Source organism: Cyprinodon tularosa, unplaced genomic scaffold (assembly GCF_016077235.1).
Source record: "Cyprinodon tularosa strain WSP-4 unplaced genomic scaffold, ASM1607723v1 ctg647, whole genome shotgun sequence".
Classification (NCBI taxonomy): Eukaryota; Metazoa; Chordata; class Actinopteri; order Cyprinodontiformes; family Cyprinodontidae; genus Cyprinodon; species Cyprinodon tularosa.
Window position 1 is genome coordinate 203550 of NW_024039393.1, and position 18225 is coordinate 221774.

At 45.0% G+C, this 18225-nt stretch overlaps 1 protein-coding gene across 1 annotated transcript in view; it reads right to left on the minus strand.

Moving 5' to 3' along the window:
* Positions 1-18225, minus strand: part of cfap57 (cilia and flagella associated protein 57) — a 48856-nt gene that overhangs the window by 24324 nt on the left and 6307 nt on the right. Inside the window, exons 2-16 of the mRNA XM_038308749.1 lie at positions 17079-17392; positions 16746-17005; positions 14800-14974; positions 14573-14725; positions 14182-14321; positions 12738-12903; positions 12546-12659; positions 12254-12466; positions 11687-11860; positions 7445-7606; positions 4787-4942; positions 2218-2311; positions 1944-2134; positions 1681-1854; positions 1449-1607 (exon numbers count right to left, since the gene is read on the minus strand). Of these exons, the coding sequence (XP_038164677.1) occupies positions 1449-1607; positions 1681-1854; positions 1944-2134; positions 2218-2311; positions 4787-4942; positions 7445-7606; positions 11687-11860; positions 12254-12466; positions 12546-12659; positions 12738-12903; positions 14182-14321; positions 14573-14725; positions 14800-14974; positions 16746-17005; positions 17079-17392 (2645 nt within the window). The remainder of the gene's footprint in view (positions 1-1448; positions 1608-1680; positions 1855-1943; positions 2135-2217; positions 2312-4786; positions 4943-7444; positions 7607-11686; positions 11861-12253; positions 12467-12545; positions 12660-12737; positions 12904-14181; positions 14322-14572; positions 14726-14799; positions 14975-16745; positions 17006-17078; positions 17393-18225) is intronic.

Consider the following 18225-nt stretch of genomic DNA (forward strand, 5'->3'; position numbering starts at 1 on the left):
ATTGCTAAAATTTCGGCTAATGCTAACTGCTATGTATCTCAAACCTCTGCTGTGAAGAAGTATGGCTGCTCCGATTGATTTGAGCTAAGCAAGCAAGAGTAGTAACATGGCTGAATGGGAGATGGTGTTGAAGGAATTAAGAGGCTTCCGACAGGAAAATAATGCGCTTGGGAGAAATTAAAGAAGAAATACAAATGAAGATGAGCGCCAGACTAGATGAGGCGGAGGGTCGGATTGAAAAAGCGGGGATTCTAATCACGGAGGACGCCATCACTGAAATAATAAAGCTACAGATAAGGATGGAGGATAAACTAATGGACCTAGAGAGCCGTACACATTTATGACGTTCTTGAGTCAGCAGGACGGGACTCGCCATCAATGGGTGACTTTGTGGAGAAGTTGCTAAATGAGGGCTTGGAGCTGTCCCAAGACGAGCTCGACGTACACAATGTAGGCCCTCCACCCCCAAACGACGCTCCACTGCAATCTGTTATTGTGACATAGGATTTTTTCTTTTTTTTCCTGTTCTGACCCTTGAAGGAGGCGGTCACATTTTCCTGCTTCTCCTGGACCTCCCTGCCTGTGTCTTGTCTTTCTGAGCAGTGTTGCCAACTCAGCGACTTTGCCGCTATATTTAGCGACTTTTCAGACCCCTCCAGCGAATATTTTTCAAAAAAGCGACTAGCGACAAATCTGGCGACTTTTTACGGTGTCACTGGCGGCTTTTGGAGACTCTTAGGTGAAAGCATGTATCGTTCCTACTCTTGTCCTCCAGCGGCAGCTGCTGCCTTGGGGCGCCTCCCCCATCCCAACCCCGTTCTCCCGCTCCTGCAGGAGTCCCTCTCAGTGCTGCAGTCAGAGCCGCAGGATGTTTACCCTCAGCGTCCAGACTGCAAATGAAGCGCGCATGCGCCGGGATTGATTTTTTTAGTATTGTATTATTTGTAAATTGGGGTTTCTAGTCATGTTAAGAGATGTTTAGTTCAAAGCTGGCAGATAAATCCTCCTCCCATTTAGTCATAGGAAGAGATATTGTATCATCCAGTTTAGTCAGCGTCCTGTATGATTTAGACAGTAGCTTGGGGGGTTTAACTCTAGAAACTCTGATATATTAGTTGGAATTTGTAAACATCCATCAATATGTTTGAATTTGTTTCTAATTATGGCTTTGATTTAATTTAGCAAATTTAAAATCCGTGATAATTTATCCGACAGCGGGCATCCGTGAACAACTATGGATATCAGGGAGACTCCCGGAACTTCTGGGAGACTTGGGATGTCTGAGAAAGCCAAGGTAGAAAGAGCAGAAAGTTGCCACACACATAGAACTAGATTTAAAAGAATAAATAAGGAATGATGACGGTGGGATCATGGAAAACATCAAAGGGATCCTGGAGGCATTAAACTGTTGTAGAAGCTGAACCCCTGAAAGGTCTCGCTCCCGTCACCTTGTCCTGGATGGTCTTCTCCTGTTCAGAGATCTGTCTCTTCAGGACCAAAACGTTGCCCTCTAGGGAACGGATCAATCCTATCAGACTCTGTCGCTCCTTCTTTATTTTGTCCATTTCCTCAGAGTCATGATCAATCTGAACCTGGAGACTGTAGATCTGTAACCACAAAAAGCAAAAGATGCTTTAACCCTTTAGAGCTCAGTAGAAGGTGTTTTGGATCTTTAGTCACCTTCTGGGTCATAACTCCTCCGTCCTCCTTCAGCCTCGCCTTGGCCTCCTTCTCTAAGAGGAGCTGCTTTTCATACTTGCTTTGGATGGTGTGGATGTTCTTCTGCTCCTCCTTCTCCGCCTGCTTCAGGATTTCTTTAAACTCCTCGATCTTTTGCTCAGCTTCTTCCTGACACTTGGTAAATAAAAGCACAACAATTCAAAGATGGCCCGACAAGCTGAGCTTTACCAGAAGCTGGATTATTTTCTCCTTGTCTGTCAGACCTGAGCCAGGAGTCGGGCCTGGTTATGCAGCCTGGCCTCATACTTCTCCGTGAGCTCAACCAGAGCCTGGGCTTTGTTCTCCTCCGCATGCTTCAGCTGCCTGTTATAGTCCTCCTTCATTTGTTCATGCTTCTGCAGTAGATCTTCATACTCTTTGTGCTGCAGAACCAACTTGGTGGTATAGGAACGCTCTGTGTGGGATTAAACCATCATGATCAGAAGAAGGACAGATGCTGGGTTTGGTACCGGATAAGCCGTAATGTTGACGTCTTACCTAAATCTTTCAGGTCTCTGGAGTGTTTCACAGCAGCTTCTGTAGAACTCTGCTGAGCCTCACATTTTTGTTTCTCCAGTTCTGAGTTCAGGATCTAAAAACCAAGTTAGGAAAGAATGAAATCCTTGTTTAGAATCAGGAGAATTCTAGGATTACAAAATCTACGACAGAAACACTAAGCCTGCAGGATCAGTAATATCTTTGGAACTGTTTCTAGAACCAGAACCCCTGATGATCCTGGTCAGCGCAGAACCAGACCCACACCACTGAAAATATACTGCAATCAGGAAGCTGACCAGCCTTTTTTAACCCAAACAGTCTGGGCCGCTTTGAGGTCAGTGCTTTGCCCATGGGCACTAAGACATGTGAAGCTAGAATTGAACCTGCAGCTTTCTCATGTCAAGATGATGCTTCTTCTGTCAGCGGGCAGCAGTCCTCCAGGGGGAAGTCTGAGGTCCAGCTTAGAAAGGGATGCAGATCTGAAACCTTTAGAGCTCAGAACATTAAAAATCTGCACCCAGAGAGATTTCCGCTATGATGATTGAGTGAAGTGGGTGTACTGGGGAAGTTGCTCCAGAGCAAAACACCTGTCGGTTACACCTTCAATTAGCTACCAACAGATGAAAGACGATCGTTAGACAAAGTCTAGTGAAGGTAAACTAAGCAGACGGAAAGGAAAAACAATGACATCCTTCCTCACTCCAAGCAGATCATCTCTGCCTTCATAGATGAACTAGAAAAGAAAAGAGCAGCAGTTCCATCCAGAATAAATAAAATAAAATAATCCGGTCATTGTATAACAGAGTTGGAAACTGCTCTCTTTGAGCAAAGTCGCAGCTGAGCAGCCGTGAATCATACGTGAAACAGCTTCAAACAGAAAACGGCCAAACAGAAGAGCTCAAACATCTCTTAGAGACCCGCTAACTCACAGATTTCATAGAATATATTTGTTGAAATATTATGAGATGAAGCCTTCAGCTCAGCATTAGAGCATCCAAGACCTAAACCAGCAACAGGTGAACAGCCCTGAGCCTTCATAGCTCTCTGTCCCACACAGTGGAGCCGGCTGAAGTTTTCTAGGAAGGGCTCCTTATGCTTGACGCACAGACATTCCTCCCAGAAAATGAGGCATCTGTCACATCTTCTGCAGTATTTATACTCTGTCCCACTTTCCCCCTGTTCTGGCTGGCTCTGGGGGTGCACGTTCAGCAGGAGCTGAATGCTGACACCACCACACTATACGCAGAAGAAGAAAACAGCCTCTTCATTCAGTAACCTTAGCCAGCAGAAGCTGCTCTTCACTCAACATGTTTTCTGTCTGGATTTGTCCGCATAGGTTTCCTACAGTAGGTCCTCCATGTGGACAGAATTATGTGTCAATATGTCATAGTGTCAGGGATTGCTGAAGAGTCAATATCTACTGTCTCTATCTGCTCGTTCAGGAGGAAAGAATCTTGTAAAGTCAATGACTGGATGCAATCAGTTGGCTTTCCTTATAGAAATGTTTAACTCAAATGTATTTATTTTGATGCTCCAAGTCACACATGTCATCTCAGGTCACTTAATAGATCCAGATCCTTTAGATCATCCAGTCAGATTAAAGGTTAAAAGTTTTCTATCTAAGGAAAACCAGCTAACTGCATCCAGTATTTGAATCTGTCATATATGTATAACTATATTTACATTTGTTGATGATTTAAGGAGGTGAGAGAATTTGCCGATGGAACAAGGTAATTTACATTTAAAATAAGAAAAGACAATTGCATTGTCTAATTATTATGTAATGCTCTTATTTTAACAGTAAAAATATTCATTCCATTGACAGATCATCTTATTTATCTGCTCAAATTAAGGGTAAATGTACTCAAATTACTGCATTTTTATTTATTTTTTATATAGATCGTTTTTGCACTGTAGAGGGACTTTTGCTGCTCCAGTTTTCAGGGGCCCCTGCTGTTTGCTTGTTGCCGTGGAGATGCCATCATACACCTGCTTCATTTAGGGTGAGCAGACTGCACTGGGTGGATCATGCTACTCCGTCCGTCTCCTGATAATTTAAAGTTCTGGACGACACAGACCCTTCATGGTTATTAGACTGATGTGCAATGATGGTAATGAAGCCTTCAGTTTGAGTTCAAACAATAAAAACCTCAGAAACATCATCCAGTCATCTGAGGACCCTCCACCAGTGTGATGCAGACACTGAGGAGGAAGCATTGGGAACTTCTAAAACAGTTCATTGTAATGTTCTGCTCTGAGTCCTTACCACTGGTTGTTCTAGATTTGCTCCATAATCAGAGCTCAGTGGGTAGATATGAATCTGAACCCATCGCTGTCCTCAATGACCACAGCAGGAATTACGTTCCCCCATTACTCTCGCTTTTTGGTTTAGTCATGGTTTTATATGCATGTTCTCTAATACTGTTTATTTCTAATGGGTCTCTTGTGGTTCTATGTCTGTCCTTCTGTCCTTATCACCTTTGAGTTCAACCTATCAGTAAAAAGATGTCCGTAGATCAGGTCAGTCGGAGCCTAAAGTAGTTTCTGTTGGTGTCTGACAGCGGCTCACCTGCTGAGCTGTTTTCAGAGACTGGGTCTCCTTGGTGAACTGCTCTGTCAGCTCTTTGAGCTTCTCATTGAAGTTCACCTCTTTCAGGCGTAGTCGGTACTCGTTCTCCATGTGCAGCTCCTCCAGATACACCTTCAGCTCCAACATTTTTTTAGCCTGAAACAAACACAATCTTTATCTAAATATTACTTCTCATCCAGGTTCCCTTTTTCCTCTTTGGTGTCATTTTCTTTTCCACCTACAGACATTAACGTCTCAAATGTATGACCACTGATTGTTAGAGATCCATCAGGACCTTTGAAACCTTCCTTCTGATAACTTGGTTCTGATAACTGCTGGTGGGACAGGAGAGTAAGAGACCCATGAGTCCCACACCATAAAAATGGGAGATCTAAAAGGTTTGGTGTTATGATAAGGACAGCTTAACGGATCCACAGACATCAAGGTGAGCTGCACACATCAATAGATTTTATTCAGGAACATTCAGATGTCAGAGGGAAATCTAACAAACCAAGCTGAGAATGAAAAGACATGGCCGATGAGGAGGAAGCCATTTAACAGAAAAAACGGTAGAATAAGAGAAACCAACACAACGAGGGGAACGGTGGTCTAGTGGCTAGAGCATAGAGCTTTGAATCCTGAGGTTCTGAGTTCAAGCCCCACTGTCGCTCTGGCTCCCTTAACCCCACACTGCTCCCCGGGCGCCGCACCATGGCAGCCCCCTGCTCCCCAAGGGGAAGGGTTAAATGCAGAGGTAAATCCCTTTAATTTGAGATCAATAAAGTTCAATTATATTATTATTAACCAGGGGCTGTAATGGCTACACTGGTGATTTTTCTGTTCTCTGCAGACAACTGGCTGCAGTTCACATACAATAGGCTGTGGCCCTGTCTGACAAAACAGTAGGATATCTGGGATGTGTTAGATTGGAGGTTGGAGCAATCCTTCAGAGCAGACCAAATCACTCCTAACCACCAGGATTATCTCCTTAAATGATCTGTTAAAGGGTTGTCCAATCATGGTCAGGCTATAGAGGATAATCCAACGCATGATGGTATGAGCCATCAAACTCCAAAGCAAACAGTGAAAAAGAGCCCTGGATGTTCCAGGCTGCTTGATCCCAGCCAGGAATTATGCCAGACACTCCTGGATGGCAAACCTAAACTGGTCTTAGAATAGATCTGAGAAATCCTCTTGCCATTTTTAACATCTGCAGGTTGCCATTATTGGACGTAATCTCTGGTCACATGACTGAAACCGTGATGGATCCTTCAATATATTTGAATGTTTTGGTTAATGTCAAGCTGAAGGAGTCCTATCTGGCTTGTGGCCTGGAAGGCTTCACAGGACTCCTAAGGGATCAAGCAGTTATTGAGGCTGGGAGATTGCAAAGGCAAAACCTTGGGCCTGTGAAGGGTTGGGGGATGCCATGAAGAAAGACTCTTCTTGCAAACAGTCCAGTGCCTCTGGAGGAGGAAGCAGTGCTTTAAAAAACATTTTTTCAGTGGAAGTGGGGAGCTGCTGACCCTGAATGAGGACATTATTGGCCAGTGTAACGAATACTTTGAGGATCTCCTTAATTCAGCTGACACACCTGTGGTGGAAGAAGAGATGGGGTGCTCCGCATCGGATTAATTCCTAACCCAAGCTGAAGTCAGTAAGGTGGTAAAAACACCCTCACCCAAGAAGGCAAAGCTTCAAGCTTCCTGTTCAGAATCTTTGTGGACAGGTTTTTACTTTCAGGGCCTGGGATGAAAACCAGTTCCTTCAAGTTCAAGAGCCGAAAATGGGTCAAATCAGTGCAGCTGCTGCTATAATGCACATGTTGAACTGGTCTGTTGTAGTAAAGACAGAGCTGAGCCAAAAGGCAAAGTTCTCGGTAGTCTATATTCTTACCCTTACCTATGGTCATGACCCAGAAAAACAAGATTCTTGATACAGACAGCTGTAATGAGCCTCCTGTGCATGGCAGCAGGGTTCTACCTGAGAGAGAGGGGGATGAGCTCAGTCATCAGAGAGGCTGAGAGTAGAGCTGCTGCTCCTCAACAACTAGAGGCAACTGCTGCATCCCCCAAAGGATGGGGGTTGGCCCAGTTCATGCTGAAGGATTATGTCTCTCTGCTGACCTTCCAAATTTGTAACGTAGCTGCATATAGCAGCAAGTATGGGTACAATGACAAGTATGGGTACAATGATTGGTTTCCTTTGTGGAAACAACACAGAGGTAAGAGTAAGGAGACATGTGGCTTAGATCTCAGAGGTCAGACATCCTCATAGACATTTTACCAGATACCTGCTGAAGTGTTCCAGATATCTCAATTCTGGTAAGAGCTTAAGTTCTCTTTGTTGGTAGATTATGTCTGGGTCGCCTCATATCAGCCATGGGATAGCTGTGTTTCTACTTGACTCTCAGTTTAATAGAAGTAAGTCAACCTAGTTTAGGTGAATTTAATGTTTCATAGAGACATAAATCAATGAGCTTAGATATATGTCTGCTCAGCCAGTGACTGAAGAAGCTACAGAAAAATATTTGTCCATTCATTACAAACCAGCAATGTGTCCAAGACAGAAAGCAGGACCTCCAGCTTTGTTGTGTTTTTTTTCTTTTTTATTGGAAATTGTTCTATTATGTAGGGGGTTATTCTGTGAGGGACAGACCTTCTCCTTCAGGTCTGCCTTTGTGACCAGAATCTCCTCGGTGTGGACAATCTGGCTGTTGCTCCTCAGTCCACGACCCTCTTTGTCAGTGATCTTTGATATCAGCAGACAGCCATCTTCAGACACGCTCAGCAGGAACTGATCGTCGTATGTTATCACCATCTGAAGACATACTCATTCATCACAGAGCATGATGGTTAGAAGGTCAGTAGTTTACATACCCTGCTGGACACAAACCTAATTTAAATTAATTGCAAGAAGGAAAAAAAAGACTGTAATTTACGCTGGTGGTAATGAGACTCGCCAGTTGGAGGTCACTAAAATTAGTGTTGCTTTAGTTTGCTTCAGTGTTATTAACCCGCAAGCCTTGCGTTGGAGGCTGAAGCAACTAAAATTAAATACAGTAAAGGTTAGCATTCCTCTAACAAGCACAGAAAACCAGCAATGGTACAAATCAGCGAATATAGCAAAAGGAGTTTAAGGTTAAAGAAAGTGACTTTTCCCCAGTAGGGTTTCCCCAGCAATTTAACTCTAACTCATGCAGGGAGTTTTACAGATTTTATGGACACTGCAATGTAAGTAGAACAGGAAAGGAAAAACAGAAAAATCTGAGAAAAGATGAAAGGAAGAGGAGATAAAAGGGAGATAACAATAAAACATTTTCAGTCTGCTTCATCACCTGCAAAGAGATGTAAAAAGAACTGAACAACCAACAGACATGGTACGAGACATACAATAAAGTAACACCTAGATACTATCGCTGAAGCAGTATTATTTAATCTGACATGTACTCTGTGTTACCTGGAGATAAGAATGTGGGCTTTCTGAATGGAAGTGAATCTCTGAGTACCTGGAACCAAGCACCTGTAGTTGTTTGTGAGAGTGCACTTGAGCATGTAAAGTGTATGCAAAGAAAAAAATGCTCAATAGTGGTTGTGGAGAGCCGAAGAGGAGAGCCCCCCCAGAGCACTGAGTAAAGCCCCGGACGCCCAAAAGGACCCCAAGAGCGAAGGCACCAAAGAGTGGCCAACCCAGGAAATCAGACCTCCACCAAGGGAGGAGGAGTGACAGTCCCGAGGAAGTCCCCCAGCCACCGTAATGTTGAGCCGCAGGAACGAGTCGACAGGCTCTGCCGGCAGCCAGCCACCCCGAAGTGAATCTGGTCATAGGTCCCAGGGATCTGAGGCCCCAGGGGCGCCCCACTCCCCCGCCGGCCGGGCTCCACGGAGAAGCCGCCATGAATAAGCCAGTCGCCACCCGGGCATCCACCCCCAAACCCCGAACTCCAACAGTCCAACGGCGAGCCCAGGCGCTAGCCGGTGGAGGGAGAGCAGAAAGGGGGGAATGGTATCCGCACTTGGCAGAGACTTGAGATGTGCTTGGGAAAGGGAGCAGTTCAGACCCCAGCCTGAAATAAAAAATAAAACAACACAGTCTCCGTCACGCCTTCCCAACCTACAGTAGTGACCCCACTCACACCACACAGTCTCTGTAAGGATGAGCCAAAAAAAAAACGCGGATGCACATTCAGACATAAGACTCACATCCAATAATACCAGGACCAAAGACCAAAGACCAAAGACGGCACCGGTGGTTGGTCCCTGGATTATCGGATGACCCAATAAGAGAATCTAAAATCCAGATGGGGGGGGAGCTGCGACACCGCCACACCAACCCATCTCGTTCCTGCTTCGAGCCTGGCCCCCCGCACCCGGACCAGACCACCCCCAGCAAAAGCTCCCCCGGGATTGGGGCCCACATGCCCCACGCAGGCCACTCAACCAGAGGCCCCCCACCTCCCCTAACTACTTCAACCAGCCACTACACGCCCCTCCCTCCCACGTCCTTTGGGGTAGAGCAGAAGTGAAAGCCCCGCCACTGGCAGGCCACCTAGGCCCCGCAGCTGCCCCCGGCAAGACCACGGACCAGACGGTTGCTCTTCCTCCAGTCCCTAGACTCCAGGTGGCAGCTGGAGAACAGGTGTGTGAGAGGACCCCAATCCTCCCTGCGCCTGCTCGAATGTGGTGTTGTTGTCTGTTGCTCTCAGATGTAATTAAAACTGGGAGTACCAAAAGGAGGTGTCCAGCACAGTCCACCCCCCCTCTGGAAGAGAGACGGCGCCAGCACCCCCCTCCGCCCCCATCGACAGCCCAGAACCCTCAATGTCTAAATGCGAGAGGGGACCGCAGTGAGGCCCTTAAAATAAGCCCCTCCGGGTGCCCTTGACCCCCACACCCCCAGAAAATGCCCTACATAGATGTGTGTTGTGAAAATGTTATATATGGAAGTGTCTAAAATGCAAAATCAAATTGGGGTGGGGGACATCATCAGAGAGTTAGGCCCTCCAGTAGAAATCCCCTCCTCAAGAACCTACATGTGTGGCTGTGTGATGGAGCAGTGAGAGGGAGGATTCCAGGGATGGGGAGCAAAGGACTCGGGTGCTTACTGCACTCCCAGGGGTCCAGCTCCCCCGCTGACTCCGAGAGCCCCACCGGAGAGGGGGGCCCCACCAGTCGTACCACCATATCCTGTGGGCCAGGGACCGGCAGCAGGGCCCACAAGCTAGCCGGTCACCAGGGCCGACACTGCCACCCCCCCATCCTGTCCATCCAAAGAAAGAAAAAAAAAGGGGCAGACAACTCTAGCCGGCCAGCCCGCACGCACCATGCAGAACCCCCACCACCACCCTCCGCCCCCCATTGGAGATGTAATCCCTCCCCTACATCAACATTCAAACCACTCACCACACAAGCGAACAAAGGCATCCAGGATGGGATCATTCCCACTCCCCCTCCCTCCCCTTCCTCCACTAGCAGGTGCAAACCCCTGAAGGGGTAAACATCTGCCATAAGGTGTTAATGTCCGTGCCCCCCCACCAGCTCAACAGGCCCCGAGGCCCCCAAGCACACCAGAGGCCCCGGCAGGGCCGGACAGCCGGGCGTACACCAGCCCAGACCCCAAGCAGCATTCCCCACAGAACCCGAACCCCCGACGCCCTGCCGGGGCCCCCGCCCGAGGGCAATGCGCCCCAGGGACCCCAGATCTCCGGACCCACCCAGCAGCAGCTACCAGGCCAGTAACCCATTTCCGCCGAGGGCACCAGTATATGATCCAAGGCTGTGGCATATGATCTGTACGGTCCAAGGTTGGGAACAACACTGTGAAGAACATTATAGAGAAGCCCACGAGTTGCACGCCTCAGTGGTTCACTAGAGGAAGATAAAAGGGGTTTGGAGACGGTCACCCGGAGGAGTGTCCCCCTGCTCTGAACTCATCCTAGGGCAAAGCATAAAGTCAATAAAGAGCATCATAGTTGAGATTATTCCGTTTGTTCCAAATCCTCTTATTGCTATAGCTGAAGGGCATGCATTCCATTAATTTTCCCTAGGAAGGAGAAGTAGATGAGAGATTTAACTGGATGGGCCCATGTTGAAGTATTCCAATCAGACCTGTGGCCTTCCTAAAAAAGTTGGGAAGACCTGAGGAAAGAAAGGTCATGAACAAGCATTTTATTAGTACAAGAGGCTGGTCAATTCTGTGTTTGCTGGGGTTGTAGAGGAAGTAACAGAATTTATACAACAGAGAATATCAATCATTGAGCTGTTCGATATTATAGCTAGGACTTGGCTATATCGGTTAACTGCCTTGGGTGCTGTCATGGCCATGATTTTTTGTAAGTTGTTGTAGTGGAACAATTCTTTAAGGCTTGGTCTCGCCCCAAGGGAAGGGGCTACAAGCGCCCCCAGGGGAGGGCCCTGATGGGGTATAAGGTCTTTGTGCTCTAGGCAGCTCAGTCATTTTGGGTTCCGGGTTCCTAAGACAGCAAATTATATTAGATACCACACCCCCTCCAACATGTCAGCAAATAAACTCAATGGCACAGATTGAGCCTCTCAAAAGGAATCCCCTGGAGATTTATGCAATGTTAGCTGCATGGTTCTGTGACTGCCACATTGGCTACTGGTTGGTTGTTGATGAGCTGTCTAGCTTAATTCCCTTTATAGGAACCATCTTCCTCACCAATGTGGTCGTCCTAGTTTATATCAAGGTCTATAATAGCTCTGAGATGTTTTAAACATTTTGAAACAGCCTAAAACAACACATTAATATTTTTTCTAGCTTAAAAACCTTATTTTTCTCTGATACGGTCACACATCTTCCTGTCCAACAACCTGAACTATCCCTTTGATCTATCAATCAAAGCACTGAAAGGAGAAGAAAATCTATAGCGCTTGGACTCACCCTGGTGACACGTCCACTGTGAGCTTGCTGTGTGATCCATTCCTTCTGAGCGGGTAATGGGTATTTAATCGCTCTAATAGTTCCACTTGAGGTACCAGTGAAGACAACCCTACCAGAGTGAGACACTGCAAGGGCGGTGTGGGCTATGTCATCAGGAGGGACCTCTCTCAGTACCTGTGGAACCAGTTACCATGACTTTTATTTCAGACCTGCAGGTTGGACTTAAATGTTCTGGCTTAAAGCTATGGTGGAGGATATTCTTTTCTGGGTGGATCATCTCAATCACTGGTCCTCCCAACTGTCAATCATTATATATAGATATGTTTAGGTGCTCCTCCCATTTTCACTTACCGCTGGTGAGTCTGACATAGTGGAAAAATTGCAAATCTTCTTTTGGAAAGTAAGCTTGTAGGAGCGAAGCAAACCGCAACTTTTAAACAGGTGTTGGAACACACTTGTTCAATAGGCGTTTTAAAGTGGAGACGGTAGGTCTTTTAAAATATTCACGAAAATCCTCCACTATACCTTTAATTTCTTTCAAATAAATCTTGTAATAGTTCAACTGGCCTGACAGTCCTGTATCTCCCTCAGGGTGCGGTCTGTTCCTACCGCTAGTATGGTCTTGTAGTCTGAGGAGAAAGCTAGATCTGTGTAGCTGCAGGACTTGAGGACACTCTCAGACTCCTGCCTCCCGGTCTGTGTGTTCCACTCATACACAGCGCCATCTGTCCCACAAGATGCCAACCGGCTGTCATCCAGGCTCCACTCGATTCTCCACACCTTACCAAAAGAATTTCCAAATATTTAACCAATCGCACAGATAGCTTTAGGTCTGAGAGGGGTCTATTGGGTCACCTACCTTTCCCATATGGCCCTTCAGATTGAGAGTATTTTCAAAAGAGGTGAAAGAGTAGATGTGGATGACATTTCCATTAACAGCTGCAAACATGTGGCCACCATTGCTAAAAGCACACTAAACATTGGAGGAGACGCATTAATCAGATGAGCAAAGAACCCACTGATTTCAGTTTCATGCAGTGAACACCATCACCTCTCTGCAGCCATGCAGGGAGAACTCTTTAAAGGTCCGGATGTCATCTATAAACACATTCATCAGCCTGAGTTTGTTGGAAAAGCCCACCAAGATGAAGAGACCTGTGGGGTGCAAAGCTACGCTGAAGGCCTCTTCTTGGAACTCCTTGGACACCTCTAGATCTCTGCAGATAATTTAGGGAAAACAGCAGGGTTATCTGCGCTGGTAGTACATCCTGTGACCATCTACACCATCATCTTCATCTATTGGTAGAGTTTTTGGTGTATTAGAGTTTTTGGTAGAGTTTTTGGTGTATTAGAACATTGCAGCAGGGTATGTAGAACCAAACTGGTTCTGATGTGGACAGTTACAACCACAGGCTTGTCTTCATTTCATCGGGATATTCCGGGACAAAGTCGAGCACCGGTTTCAAACAAAATAGATAGAAAACTTTGTATTAGATAGAAAACTTTGTATCAATTTGACTGTATGATCTGGTTGAACTGTAAAGTGCCTTGAGATGACATGTGTTGTGAATTTGGCGCTATATAAATAAACTGAATTGAAAATGGGCCCCGGTCAGTGATACACTCACTGAGAAGCCATTCTGGTGATTAGCAGCTCCATAGTCAGAAATGTGGCATTAGAGACACCAGGGACCATAGTCAAATGTTTGCCAGAACGGGCGACATCAAATCCTACCTGCCTTTGGGGCAGGTGGGCTCTCCTCATCCTCTGCAGGAAGTCCAAGCATTTCTGGGCCTTTTTGACCAGTGAGGTGGTGTTTACATTCCAGGTAAGGTTCATGATAATATATCCATATATATTAATTATATGCTGGATCAAGGAGGTAAAATTGCACACCAGATGAACAACAGGCTGTCAGAGAGCCCGTCTTTTTCAAACCTCTTTATATTCAGCCTTCCTGATATTAGTCATTCTGATTCCCAAACAGAACGACTCCTCAACTGTTGAAATATAAACACTTGCATTAAAAATGCAAGTGTTTTTCCCTCACTAAAATTCTTTGTAATGGAGACTTTATAATCATAATATTTGGCATGTATGAATTGGTTTTATTGTGAAAGCTCTAGAAGTTATTCCTGTAATGTTTTTTTTCATAATAAAATAACAAGTCCTTATTGTTACCACAATTTTACAACAAAATAATTAGACTCCAAATTAAACAAAACAAGTGAACTGCATGCTATCCATCAACTTTATGACTTGTGTTAAGTCTTTAGTCCCAGAAAATCACAGCAAAACTCTGCAGTCTGTGGTTGAAACAGGACAAAAGGCAGAGGTGACCAACTCTGCAAAGCATCACCTTCAACAGGTATAGCTGCCCAAAGTGCTTTACAAGCAAGTTTTCAGGTTCCACCCTGAACCGTCTAAAAAGAGGAACAAAATATGTCAAAGAAAGATGGAAACAAGGAAAGGCTGCATATATTGGAGTTCCTACTTGGTCTCGTAGTTCCAGATCCGTACAGAGCGGTCTAAGGAGCTGGTGGCCACAAGCGGCTTCCGGATGCAGATGGACAAACCAGTGATGGTGTTGGAGTGAAACGGCGAGGACAAGAAGTCAAAGTGTAGCAAACCCTCCTGATGGACACAGCAAAATTTACATCAACTTACAGTTTGAATCCAAGACAAAAGCTGCAGTTCTACCAGCATCAACACTGTAACCATGGTGACAGAAGCTGCAGATAGACATCTCTCTGCACTGGTCGCTCGTTCCGAACACAAGCAGACAGAAAAACCCTGCTAACTCTAAAGCAACGAGCTGAGGTCAGGGTGAGCTGTGCTGACTGATCTCTCTCACTCATACAAGTGCTAAACATGAGCTACAGAACCTGCTTTATGTTGGCAGATGAAAGGTTGAAGCTGTACAGCTGCCCCCTGTCTGTGCCGACAGCTAGGGTCTCCTCTGCAGGACTGATGCACATAGTGTCTATCTGCTGACTCTGGACTGGAGACGCATCACTGCATGCTCGATCTGCAAGAATCTGGTACAGAAAGATTCATCAGAAAGCAGAGTTCACCATCCCGATCTGTTTCAGTTCCAGAGAGCAATGTTCACCTGGATCTCTCTGATTTTCCTATAAATATCCTCCTCCTTCTTTTCAAACAAACAAACGGTGCCAGGACCAGTGGAGCACAGAAACCCCTTGGAGCAGGACAGGAGGGCAGTGATGCCACAGGGCGCCACGCCTTCTGTTGCATCTCCCTCTTTGATTCGCCTCACTTCCAGGTACCTGCAGAGTGAAGCAAAGCATTAGGGGGCTGATTCTGGAAACATTCCAGCTATGATTATCATGTGTGAAGTAAGGAATCTGAGTTGGAAGAATTTTCTTGCAAGATAATATTACATTTTATTTATTAATACTTTTTAAACCTTACACAACACATCCCCCCGAGGGGAACGAACCCATCCCCTGCATAAAGATCTCTCTTACACTTGAACATTTGGTTATTCCCAAGATAAACACTTCAGTTGATCCAGGACATACATTTCAGACAACTGTTTTCTGTTCACACCAGAAAAAGGATGTGAGAACCTTGAACACAGTAAGAACATGTTTATCTATATTTCCCCCTTGTCTAAACTAGGGAGGAATCTGCTTCTTATCACACCTGCTTCAACTCCCTACATTTCAGGATAAAGAATTGGTTATTTGGTTATTGGTGGCTGTGATGTTGTACTTCAATTGGGGCCCACCCAAATAATGTTACTTATGAGCCTATAGTTGTGTTGTTACGCCATTGCATTTAAGCTTTTATGTATTTAAATTCTATTCTGGATTTAACAGGAAGCCAATGAAGAGAAGCCAGGATAGGAGAGATATGATCTCTCTTTTTCATTTTCATCAGAACTCTGGCTGCAGCATTTTGGATCAGCTGAAGGCTTTTAACTACAGTTTGTGGACTTCCTGATAGTAAAGAATTACAATAGTCCAGCCTTGAAGTAACAAATGCATGGACTAGTTTCTCAGCATCACCCCTGGACAGGAGATTTCTCATTTTTGCAATATTCCTCAGATGAAAGAAGGAAATTCTAGAAACCTCTTTGATATGGGATTTAAATGACAGGTCCTGATCAAAAATAACACCAAGATTTTTTTACTTTATTATCTGAAATCATTTTAATCCCATCCAAATGAAGTGACTGGCTAATCAGTTTCTTTTTCAGAGACTCTGGTCCAAAGACTATAACTTCTGTTTTGTCTGCATTCAGGAGCAGAAAGTTAAGAGTCATCCAGGTTTTTATGTCTTCAAGACATGCCTGTAATCTATGTAATGGGTTAGCTTCATCTGGATTATAGACAGATATAGCTGGGTATCGTCAGCATAACAGTGGAAATTAATCCCGTGCTGTCTAATAACTCTACCGATTGGGAGCATGTATAAAGTAAAGAGAATTGGTCCTAGCACTGATCCCTGTGGTACTCCACAGATAACCTTTGAGCATGAGGAAGATCTATCATTAACATGAACAAACTGAAATCGATCAGATAGATCAGATTTAAACCAGTCTAGTGCTGTTCCTTTAATTCCAATAAAATATTCAAGTCTTTCTAAAAGAATATTCTAATCAACTGTATGAAATGCAGCACTGAGATCCAACAGGACGAGCACAGATACAAGTCCATTATCTGAGGCCATGAGAATATCATTAGTGACTTTCACCAGAGCTGTTTCAGTGCTATGATGAGCTCTAAAGCCAGACTGAAACTCTTCAAAAAGTTCATTATGGTGGAAGTGATCGCAAACTTGTTTGGCAACTACTTTCTCAAGAATTTTAGATAAGAAAGGAAGATTGGATATAGGTCTATAATTGACCAAGTCATCTGGGTCAAGAGACGGTTTCTTAAGTCAAGGTTGCCATATAAGTCAACAGCTGCCCATATTACAGCATTGTAGGAACTTTCTCTCTTAGATCCATAAAGGAAACAGTATTACAGTATCATCTTAACCTTCGTCCACCAGTCATCAGTTGGATTTCCATTTCATAAAGCAAAATCATACCTGTCATTCTGGCCTAGACCAGCTTTAGAGGACATCTTCATCTCTCTCCTCAGCTCCCCAGAATCAGACACCAGCAGTCTCCCTGAGTCTGTTCCTGCAACAACTCTATCCTCTGACAGCCAGGTGTGACACAGTAAGTTGACTGATTCCATCTTTGAAATGCTGCTCTGTCTGAGGACTCCTCCTGATTGGCGAAACATCTTAAACACACCGTTGCCACTGACACAGATCTGCATGTTGTTGTGAGGATTGAAGCTGATCTGGTAGGACAGAAAGGCAACTGCTTACAGGATCCACTCTCTAGCTGAATGGTTGACAGTGTGTGAGACTCACCTGTGTAACGGGGTTATTAGAAGTGGTCGTTTTCACTGTTGCCAAGACTTTGTTTTCCTCCACAAACCAGATCATCAACATCCACTCTGGAGCTCCAGATTGAGCTATAAGGTACTTGGAATCAGGTGAGAAAGCCATGCTTAAAAACTCCTGAACCAACAAATCTCCTGAGGTTAGAACTTTTCTTGTTTTGCCTTGTTGATGCTGCAGGTCAAACACGATGATGGAGGCCTTGTCAGCCTTCTCTGACGCTGCCAGGTAACGGCGGTTTGGACTTAGAGTCATGGAGCAAAACTCCACACTTCTCTTTGAGCCTGAGAGAACAGCAGACAGAAAAGCATCAGTGCTTCAAGACAATGAAGGTTACAGAAGAAGCAGCACCACTTGTTGGCTTAGCATCCAGGCAGTGCGTGTTCAAAAATGTTCAAAGATATTGAACATACACATTCCCAGAACCATAGTCCTGGTTCTGGGAATGTGGAGGAGGTTTGACTGAGTGGAGCAAAGGGAGCGGGTGGGGTTCTGTTCCGATTCTGTTCCTCCATATGAGTTTGATTTGAATATTTAGCAGACTGTTCTGAGCTGCAGAAAAAAACAATTAATGTTTTTCCAGCTGAAGTATTTTCAGTATGGTAACCATTACAGTATCCTGCTCTATTCCTCCACTGTTATTTTAGTCCTAGATTCTGCCTCCCATCTAGATTTTACTTTCAAGCTTGAGTTTTCCTTTAATGCCCGGAGTCCACGATCTGATTTGGAGAATATTTTCTGAAAGATATCCAAGATTTTTTTCCTACTTTCAGTACATTCTGTTTTATGAAATCCCTAATAAAAACCTAAAGTCCTGGTCCTGGCACGTCCCACTGGGAGCGCCTTTGGATTTCCCCGGAGGAGCTGGTTCAAACGGCTTGGCCTCCCTACTGAAGCTGCTACCCCCGCGGCCCGACCCTGGATAAAAGGAAGATGGATGGATGGATGGATGGATCAAATTCAGAAAAGTCATAAAACATTTTTTAAAGATATGTGTTAGCATTCTTTAGAGAGTTAAGGATAGAAATAAGTTCTAATCCTTCTACAGGTCTGGAGCACTTCTATTTGTTTGTTTGTTTGTTATTAGAGTCAGTTTGCAGCTGTTTTTTCAAGTTGC